Genomic DNA, 10,290 nt, shown 5'->3' with positions numbered 1-10,290 from the left:
TAAAGTTGGGTAAAAGTGGTTAAGAATTATGACAGTAAAATGGTGTGAAATTTCCACAACTTTGATCCTTCTACACCATTGTGTGTAAATTCAATTCATAGATACTTTTCTATTTTTCTCAGTTCACATTTAAGATTCACAACATTCTTTCAATGAAATATTGCGGTACCAACTCTTATTTAAAAAAAAAATGACTTTTACTTTTCATCTTTTCGTCGAGTCATTTTTTTTTTCTTAAAAAAATTCTGTCCACACTCATTTTTGACAAATTAATTGGTGGTTGGGACAAGGTTGAGATCGAGGAAATTAAGCTTATTTACTGGACAAGATTTTTATTTTTTTTATAGTAAGATTAATAATGCTCAAGCTATATTACAATTAAAATTTGCAGTAAATAAATATTTAAATTTATAGTAAATTATGATTTAAACTTACTTTTAATTATAAATGATTTTATAATACATTAAAATTGAATTAATAGGAAGATATTAAAAGGAATTTTTTCTGCTTAAGAATGTAAATTTAGAGGAAAACTAAAGAATATTCGAACTGTGCTTAAAAGATTGAAAAGAACAATATTGAAATTGGATATTCTAATATATAAATATGAAATTGTTAATATTAATAATAGATAATTTATAAATAAAAATGTTCAAGTAAGAAATTGAGAAAGGAATAGTTATTATTGTAAATATCTTTTCTGTTTTCCTTTTCTATTGTTACAAGTTAACTTGAACAAAATGATCACCTGAATATGGAGATTATATAGATTCATCCATATCCATTCCAAGGTCAAAAAGCTTGTTAGAAACAATAAAAAGTCCTTTTCACAAAAATAAAAGTATTGATTTATATTCACTTATGCATTAAAATTTTGTCATGTATATAATAAATAAAAACCTCCATCATCAAATGAATTTCCTTATCAGATAATTATGGAATTTTAATTCTCGAAATTGTAATATTGAATTTCAATTTAGAACTAATTAAACAGTCAAACAAATAAAAAAAAATCATGAAATTGTTAGAACAGGAGATTAATAAGGGAATTATTACTTATATATATATATATATATATATATATATCTTTTTTTTGAAATATAACTATTTATGGACGATGATGAGTCACAGAATTTGCTTTTTTTGGTGAACAACTTTTGAATGAGAACATACGTTGCTTTTCAAACATACACGGAAAAAACTGAAAAAGATATTGACTTCCGTGAGAAAGAACGCAGAAGTCGACAAAAGAAAGAACATTAATTGTTCCGTTTGTTTCGAACATTAATTACGTTAAAAGTAAGAAAATACGCTTTAACAGACTATAATAAAGAAACGAAACAAGTAGTTACTTTAATATTTTAATTACTGTTTTAAAATTAAATTATTAATGTATATTGTCATTTTATTAAACTAAAGTATTAAGTTGCACCTTCCTGGTAGCATCATCGTACTTATAAAAACCAAATTGATATGAAAGAGCTGGAACATCATGGGAAACATACCTTTCATTGCTTGAATAATAAGAAATCTCTGACACACTAAACGCGTAACACATTATCCTTGTTAATCCTTTTATATATAGATAGATAGATAGATATGTAACCATCTCTCATGGTACCTATAAAAGTTTAGTTGTTCCAACATATCTGAACTCCAACAATTATTTGCATACAACAGTTTCACGTACGAGGTAGAGATTGTAGCTGTGCTCTCTTTTGTTGATCCTACACATACTGAGTTACAAATATCTTCATTCTTTCTATTCATTGCCTTCAACATATATTACTGTGTTTCTTCTTCTCTTCTTAGTATTCATTTTTGTTTCGGCGAAGTTGATTTATTCTATTCAATAAGCTTGTCGTCACCTTGTTCTTGAAAATGACAATGCCCTTTCTTACGAAGTTTAACAGTATTGAGATGCTTCTGAATACATCGAACTCTGTTAGTGCATCCAGTAAAAGATGGCACTCTGCATTCATGGCCATCTATTGCTCCCGAGCTATCATGTCACTCTCCACTCGAAACAAAATCAAAGCAAAAGTCTCACCGCCACCGACGCCACCGCCATATTTCGTCATGGTTGATTTGAGCCCTCACCATTCCTTTGGTATTGACCAAACAGTCCTCACGGATATTGTCAAAGAAAAAGACCATCGGAACCTTGATAACTTTGGTGGAGTTGAAGGGGTGGCAACAGCCCTTGAAACCCACCTTGAGTATGGTATCAAAGGTGATGATGGTGAAGACATCACACGTAGAACACAAGTGTTTGGTTCCAACACTTACCACAAACCACCTTCCAAAGGTTTCTTCCACTTTGTGGTGGAAGCCTTTAAGGATGTCACTATTCTCATCCTTTTGGCTTGTGCTGCTCTTTCCCTTGGCTTTGGCATCAAGGAACATGGAATCAAAGAAGGTTGGTACGACGGTGGAAGCATCTTCGTTGCAGTGTTCATTGTGGTTTCCTTGTCGGCAGTGAGCAACTTCAGACAGAACAGACAGTTTGACAAGCTGTCTCAGGTGAGCAATGACATACAAATCGATGTGGTGAGAAGTGGGAGGCGTCAACACGTGTCAATCTTTGAAATAGTGGTTGGTGATGTCATTTGCTTGAAGATTGGTGATCAAGTGCCAGCAGATGGGTTGTTCATAGAAGGGCATTCACTGAGAGCAGATGAATCAAGCATGACAGGAGAGAGTGATCATGTTGAGATTAGTAGACAGCACCCATTTTTGTTCTCGGGCACCAAGGTCGCTGATGGGTATGCGAAGATGCTCGTTACCTCGGTTGGTATGAACACAACATGGGGTCAAATGATGAGTTCGATAAGCCGAGATAATGATGAGCAAACTCCTTTGCAAGAGAGGCTAAACAAGCTAACATCGTCCATTGGAAAGGTTGGTTTGGCTGTGGCTTTTCTTGTTCTTGTTGTTTTGTTGGTTAGGTACTTCACAGGGAACACGAAGGATGACAATGGGGTGAGAGAGTACAATGGAAGCAAGACCACGTTTGATGATATAATGAATGCTGTTGTGGGAATTGTTGCTGATGCAGTTACCATTGTTGTTGTTGCAATCCCCGAGGGTCTTCCATTGGCTGTGACTCTCACTCTGGCTTATTCAATGAAGAAAATGATGGCTGACCAAGCAATGGTGAGAAAGCTCTCAGCGTGTGAGACAATGGGTTCTGCCACCACAATTTGTACTGATAAGACTGGGACTCTCACACTCAATGAGATGAAAGTGACCAAGTTCTGGATTGGCCAAGAACCCGTGGCGGAAACTGAAAATGCCAACTCAAAGGTTGCTCCGTTTGTTCTTCAACTTATCAAAGAAGGGGTGGCTCTAAACACAACCGGTAGTGTGCACAAGTCCAATAAACCAGGTTCTGAATTTGAGTTTTCAGGTAGTCCCACAGAAAAAGCAATCCTATCTTGGGCAGTTCTGGAATTGAACATGGAGATGGAGCACTTGACAAAAGGCTGTTCCATCATTCAGGTTGAGACCTTCAACTCAAAGAAGAAAAAGAGTGGAGTTTTGTTGAGAAGGAAGGCAGACAACACAGTTAGTGCTCACTGGAAAGGAGCAGCTGAGATGGTACTAAAGATGTGCTCAAGATACTATGATGTTTCTGGTACTGTGAGAGATCTTGACATTGATGCAATGTTGAAGTTTGAACACATCATTCAAGGTATGGCAGCTAGTAGTCTTCGTTGCATTGCTTTTGCACATGTAGAAGTACCAGAGGAAGAGCTTGGAGATGAAAACACAACGGGGAAAGTGAAAGACAGCGGTTTGACATTGTTAGGAGTGGTTGGGATTAAGGATCCATGTCGTCCAGGGGTGAAGAATGCTGTGGAAGCTTGCCAAAATGCTGGTGTGAATGTCAAAATGATCACAGGTGACAATGTTTTCACTGCAAGGGCTATAGCAAGCGAATGTGGCATACTGAGGCCAGATCAAGACACGGCAGGAGCAGTGATTGAAGGAGAGGAATTTCGCAACTACACACCTGAAGAGAGGTTGGAGAAGGTGGAAAAAATCTGTGTGATGGCTAGATCTTCTCCTTTTGACAAACTTCTAATGGTTCAATGTCTGAAGCAGAAAGGCCATGTAGTTGCTGTTACCGGGGATGGCACAAATGACGCACCAGCACTGAAAGAAGCTGACATTGGACTCTCTATGGGAATTCAAGGCACTGAAGTGGCAAAAGAGAGCTCAGACATTGTTATTTTGGATGACAATTTTGCATCTGTGGTCACTGTCTTAAGGTGGGGAAGGTGTGTTTACAACAACATCCAGAAGTTCATTCAGTTTCAGTTGACAGTGAATGTTGCAGCACTTGCTATCAACTTTGTGGCAGCAGTGTCAGCAGGGGAAGTGCCACTCACAGCAGTACAATTGTTATGGGTGAACTTGATCATGGACACATTAGGTGCTTTGGCACTTGCAACAGAAAAACCCACCAATGAATTGATGGACAAACCACCAGTTGGTAGAACAAAACCTCTCATCACCAATGTGATGTGGAGGAATCTATTGGCTCAAGCTTTGTACCAGATAGCAGTTTTGCTGACTCTTCAATTCAAAGGTGAGTCTATCTTTGGTGTGACATCAGGGGTGAATGACACATTGATTTTCAACACATTTGTTCTCTGCCAAGTGTTCAATGAGTTCAATGCAAGGAAGATGGAGAAGAGGAATGTGTTCAAAGGCATACACAGGAGCAAGTTGTTTTTAGGCATCATTGGCATAACAATAATCCTTCAAGTTGTTATGGTTGAGTTTCTGAAGAAATTTGCAGACACAGAGAGGCTAAACTGGGGGCAATGGGCTATCTGCATTGGTTTAGCTGCAGTTTCCTGGCCAATAGGTTGGGTTGTGAAGTTGATACCTGTCCCAGAGAAACCATTTCTCAACTTTTTGAGACTGAAGAAATGAAGACATAGCCATATATATCGGGTGGTGTCTTGTGTGATCATTCTATTTGTATAACTCCTTTTTCTTTTTATTTTGCAGACATTGTATTACACATTCTTTAGATTCTTTATCATACATATTGTAATTACATATTTGAATGATTCAATATGACAGAGAGAATTGCTTTGTTAATATGAAAGAAAAGTGATGTAACCTCTATGCACATAATTCTTGGACTGTCTTTGTCATTTTGATCATTAGCATGCAGACACACTCCTCCAACATTATGTACACATTCTGTCAACGTCAGTTTTGTTCTATTCGCAAAATTTTCATGGAAAAGGAAGAAAATTAATGAAATCAATTGAAATTATTAGTAATAGTGTTGCATAGATAAATCAACAAGTTATAAATCAATGGTGTTAGATAAAATGACTAATGTTGAAAACAAATTTAATAGTGATGGAAAATTACTAAAATACTCATATGATTTAGATAAAAGTTGTCACATGATTTATATAACTTCCTCATCTCGTTTTCTTTGCATACAGTATGGTGCTTTATTCTTAATTAGGTACTTAAACACGTTTCCTTTTCTATAAAATAGTCATATTTTATTATTATCTTTTTAAATTTATTTCTGCAAAATTCCGTTTTTAGACCTTTGTAGTACCTTTTTTTTTAGTTCCTATAATATTTTTTTTATATTAAATTAGTTTCTATAAAAGAAATATTTGATGGAGAATAAAAAAAATCATGCACATATTATAGGGGAGTAAAAGGACAAATAATTATTCTCAAATGCTATGAACTAAAAAGTCACCATGAACAGGCAAAGAAATTGAGCATATGCAGGCAAAGAAACTCTGCAGAATCGGCAAAGAAACAAAGAAGACAGTTGACAAAAACAAAAGTGTAGCAATGAATGTGGACAAAACAATGAAATTGAAGTTCACTACATTGAAATATCTAAGTTTTTGTTTAGCACACAGTGCTGAGCAGAAAACATCTCATTTATTGATTGATGAATTTTTGAAAGGCATTAATCTAAATCCTTGACTGTTTGGCAATCTTGAACCACTCAGTGTGGAAAGATCCCTCCATGTCAATCCTCTCATATGTATGAGCACCAAAGTAGTCTCTCTGAGCCTGAACCAAATTTGCTGGCACACTTTCCCTTCTATATGTGTCAAAATAAGCAAGACTAGCAGCCATGCCTGGGGTGCTAATGCCATAGTTGATAGATAGACACACCACTCTTCTCCATGCAGATTGTCTATCAACTATTTCCTTGGCAAATTCTGGATCCACAAGAAGGTTTGCAAGGTTAGGATTTCTATCATAAGCTTTCTTGATTCTGTCCAAAAATATGGCTCTTATGATGCAACCCCCTTTCCAAATCCTTGCAAGTTCCCCCAACTTCAAGTCCCAACCCTTCTCAATGCTCTTTGCCCTGATCAGATTCATTCCCTGTGCATAACTACAGATTTTTGCAGCATAGAGAGCCTTCCTAACATCATCAACAAGCTTTTTCTTGTCAACAGGTTCATGTTGGTGTTGCTCATTCAGGATGCTATCTAAGCCACTTGACTTGAACACTTTTGCAGCTTCAACTCTCTCCTCTTTCAATCCACTGAGGAACCTTGCATCCAAAGAAGCCTCTATTGTGGGAGCAGCAATGGATAACTCAGCAGCTTGTTGCACAGTCCATTTGCCAGTACCCTTCATGCCAGTTTTGTCCAGAACCTTGTCAACCAAATACCCTTCTCCTTTGTCATCCTTGATTCCAAATATGTCTGCTGTGATCTCAATCAGGAAACTCAGGAGTTCCCCTTTGTTCCACTCTGAGAACACACTTTGTAGCTCCTCATTTGTCAGCTTCCCAACTGACTTCAGCACATCATAAGCCTCAGCAATGAGTTGCATGTCACCATACTCAATTCCATTGTGGACCATTTTCACAAAATTGCCTGATCCACCTTGGCCAATGTAAGTCACACAAGGACCACTATCAGGGACCTGAGCAGCCACCTTGAGCAGAATGTCTTCTATGTTTTTATAAGCCTCAAATGAACCACCGGGCATCAAAGAGGGACCATGTCTTGCACCCTCCTCACCACCTGAAACTCCCATTCCAAGGTAGAGTAGACCCAATTCAGACATGGCTTTCTCTCTTCTCTCAGTGTTCTCATACCACTCATTGCCACCATCAATGATACAATCACCCTTTTCCAAGTATGCTGAGAGGGTCTTGATGGTTTGGTCCACTGGTACCCCTGCCTTAACAAGCATGATTATGACCCTTGGTTTTTGAATGGATTGGACAAAGGACTTAGGGTCATGGTAACCATACACCGGAAGTTTTCCTTCTTGTTGTGCTCTTTCCACTGTTTCATCAACCTTGGATGTGGTCCTGTTGTAAACAGAAATGGGAAAGCCCTTCTCAGCTATGTTCAGTGCAAGGTTTTGGCCCATCACAGCCAGACCAGCTAGGCCTATTCTCGTGAGGTTTGTAGGTTGAGCCATAACTAATTTCCTGTTCAAGGTTGGAAATTTCACACCAGAAAGGTAAATAATAAGCACAAAACATGAACTTCTAATTTGTTAAGAAAAACAGAAGGTGTAGATTACAATCAAAGAGGACAATACTTGATTCGAGGCATCTATAACCCCTAAAGTGTACACTAGGGTAAAAAGGATTAAAAACTCAGATACTTTTCCCATAGAAATTGAGATTCCCAAAACACAAGAGTACCCCAACTTCATGAATAAGATTCAGAGTTCCATTTCAGCATTCAATTATCCAAAGGAAGATATATTAAGCACAAGTGCCAAAGAAGTATACAGTTTTCAAGAATTGCACAGATCAAGCATGAGCCATGGCTTGAAAGAAAGCACACAATGTTAAAATAAAACCATCCAATATGCAGATTGCAATCAGAGTCATCTTCTCACCAACATTTCCATTCATTTGTTTCCTTTTTTACTTTCATATTACTCTACACAATAAAATCTAACAATCATTGAAACTAAGAAATTAGACCACAGATTCCATTGCCCAACAAACCGATCTCATCATCAAAGCCATTAACTTAACCAGAATCATCATCACCATCATGTTGCTTTCCCGCAAACCCATAACAAAAGAATTTGGATTCTCTACTGGATTTTCTTAAGTTGTTCCTCTGCTGTGCCTTCAATTTTATTGGCACCGATTTCCATTTTAATCCTTCAATTTTATTGGCACTGATTTCCATTTTAAAATATATTGATAGGCACCGATTTCCATTTTAAAATATATTAAAAAAAAATTTAAAGTACCAATTTCAATATATTTTTAAAACATAACAGAAAACAACACAAAAAAATTAATAGAGAATCTGGCCTCGTATAAATACAATTTCTGAGCAAACAGAACAAGTTCAATGATCACACACACCACCAATCAACAACACTAATGTAGCACTGCATAAACAAAAGGCAAAAGCAGAGGCTAGTATGAAGGCAAACCTGGTTTTTGAATGGAAGAGCTGAAGAAAACTGAGATCTGGGTATCCCAGAGAGTATTCTGTGCATAAAATGAGGACGTACAAACAATGTTAGTTATATACACAAGTACATTATAGAGTAAGTTGAAATTGCAAGCATATGTTCAAGAACCACCAACTTTTTCTGAGAAAGGAAAGCAAACACTTTATTATGATGTAATAGTGAGAAATTTATCCAACTAACAAGTTCAGTAGGTGAAGAGGCTCCAAGGAATCAATGCCATTGATTCCACTGTCAAAGCTCACGTGTGATGTTGCACCTCTTCCTTTTTTTTCCTTAATCGTCTACGGGCTGCAGAATTTATCAATAGGAAAATGATTCATTGGACTCTAAAAAATGCATTAACATTTAATATATATACTTAAAGAGGAAATAAAAATGAAAGGTTTATTGATCATGTCATATAATAAGAAGACAATGATAGAAAGAAAAAGGTTAAAATATGATCTTAGTTATTTGTTCAAATTATTCAAAGTGATCTCTTATTTATTTTTTTTAGGTTAAACATGTTTTTTTCATTAACTTTTTAAAAAAATTAAAATTAAGAAAAATTGAAATTAGTTCTTTCTCAAAATTTTAAATCAATTTAGTTTCTTTATTTTAAAATATATGAATTTAATTTTTTTAACCAAATTACAATAAGTTATTTTTTTTTTTACGTTTTAAACTCATTTTATGATAATATTTGAATTGTTTCATTATTTAACACATTTTTGCTTTAATTTTAAGTTAAATAATATTATGAAATTCGTTTGAAATTTCAAATAAAATTAACAAAAATTGATTAAAATGATTAAATTTATCATACATAACACTTAGTGAACTAAATTAGATCAAAATTTAGAAGATGAACTAATTTCAATTTTCACTAAAAGTTAATAATCAAAATATATTTAATCCTATTTTTTTCTATTAATTTCTAACTTTTGTTAAAGAATTCAATGAGGTCATTTTTATTGTGTTTGCAGGACTAATACTTCTTTTTAATTTTTTTAATTAAGTTTTAATTTTGTTAAAAAGATTTAATTAAATCATTTCATTATATTTGTACAAGTGACTAATATATTTTTTTTCTTTTTAAAGTTTTTTTTTCGGTATGTATGAATGTTAGCGTTTCATGTTAATTTTGGCGTCAAATATAATTCTTTTGGTATTAAATTAAGTCCATATAAAATATTTATATTTTTTATTCAAAGCCTCAATTTTTTAAATAGGATCAATTTTCTTTTATTAATGTTATTACTTTTATATGTTTAATAATTTAAATGTTTTAATATTTAATAATTTTATTATTATATATTTATTATATTTATTATTTAATGTTTAATTTCTTTAGAAGAAGATTGATCACTTCTATTTGTTATTTTTAAAATTTTAAGATAACATTTTTTAATTATAACCTTAACTTAATTAATATGAAATGAAATAAAAATAGTTATATGTATTATTATATAAAGGAAATACAGCCCTTTTAATTACAGAATTTTATTTTTGATGAATAAAAATAATTTGCCTATTTAATGAAATACAATAATACACAACTTCACCAGTTAAAACCATCACATATTTTTTAATCATTCTTATAAAAATATAGATATTTTATCGAAGTTATATTATTTTAATATTATAAAAGTGTAAAAACTTTTAATTTATTTTCTCAATAAAGAAAAGTATAATATAATAAAAATACTAAAATATGTAGGATCCAACTAATTTTCTTCAAAAGTCGACGAAAGAGAAAAACAAAAATAAATAAATATATATATATATATATATATATATATATATATATATATATATATATATATATATATACTT

The 10,290-nt window shown here is 33.9% G+C and overlaps 2 protein-coding genes across 4 annotated transcripts; one reads left to right on the top strand and one right to left on the bottom strand.

Annotated features, from left to right (window-relative positions):
* The first annotated feature begins 1,548 nt into the window (after window positions 1-1,548).
* On the top strand, window positions 1,549-5,115 carry LOC114181940 (putative calcium-transporting ATPase 13, plasma membrane-type). Of its 2 annotated transcripts, XM_085672262.1 has the most exons (2): window positions 1,553-1,693; window positions 1,906-5,115. In XM_085672262.1, the coding sequence occupies exon 2, from the start codon at window positions 1,921-1,923 to the stop codon at window positions 4,942-4,944; it is 3,024 nt and encodes a 1,007-aa protein (XP_085528388.1). In that variant the 5' UTR covers window positions 1,553-1,693; window positions 1,906-1,920; the 3' UTR covers window positions 4,945-5,115. The 2 variants fall into 2 exon arrangements, with proteins under 2 accessions (XP_027924426.1, XP_085528388.1); XM_028068625.2 differs by having other exon boundaries at window positions 1,549-5,115.
* A 635-nt stretch (window positions 5,116-5,750) lies between these two features.
* LOC114181215 (6-phosphogluconate dehydrogenase, decarboxylating 2-like) lies at window positions 5,751-8,791 on the bottom strand. Of its 2 annotated transcripts, none has more exons than XM_028067605.2 (3): window positions 8,656-8,791; window positions 8,434-8,491; window positions 5,751-7,459 (listed from the first exon to the last, which is right to left on the bottom strand). In XM_028067605.2, the coding sequence occupies exon 3, from the start codon at window positions 7,447-7,449 to the stop codon at window positions 5,971-5,973; it is 1,479 nt and encodes a 492-aa protein (XP_027923406.1). In that variant the 5' UTR covers window positions 7,450-7,459; window positions 8,434-8,491; window positions 8,656-8,791; the 3' UTR covers window positions 5,751-5,970. The 2 variants fall into 2 exon arrangements, with proteins under 2 accessions (XP_027923406.1, XP_027923407.1); XM_028067606.2 differs by having other exon boundaries at window positions 8,591-8,738.
* Between the last annotated feature and the right edge of the window lie 1,499 nt (window positions 8,792-10,290).

The sequence above is a fragment of the Vigna unguiculata genome, chromosome 4, assembly GCF_037176805.1.
Source record: "Vigna unguiculata cultivar grain cowpea cultivar isolate G323 ecotype 2 chromosome 4, ASM3717680v1, whole genome shotgun sequence".
NCBI lineage: Eukaryota > Viridiplantae > Streptophyta > Magnoliopsida > Fabales > Fabaceae > Vigna > Vigna unguiculata.
This window is presented reverse-complemented; position numbering and strand designations above follow the sequence as displayed.

Coding starts and splice junctions, on each gene's coding strand:
- LOC114181940 (XM_028068625.2), top strand. CDS start 1,882: ATGACAATGCCCTTTCTTACGAAGTTTAACAGTATTGAGATGCTTCTG.
- LOC114181215 (XM_028067605.2), bottom strand. CDS start 7,449: ATGGCTCAACCTACAAACCTCACGAGAATAGGCCTAGCTGGTCTGGCT.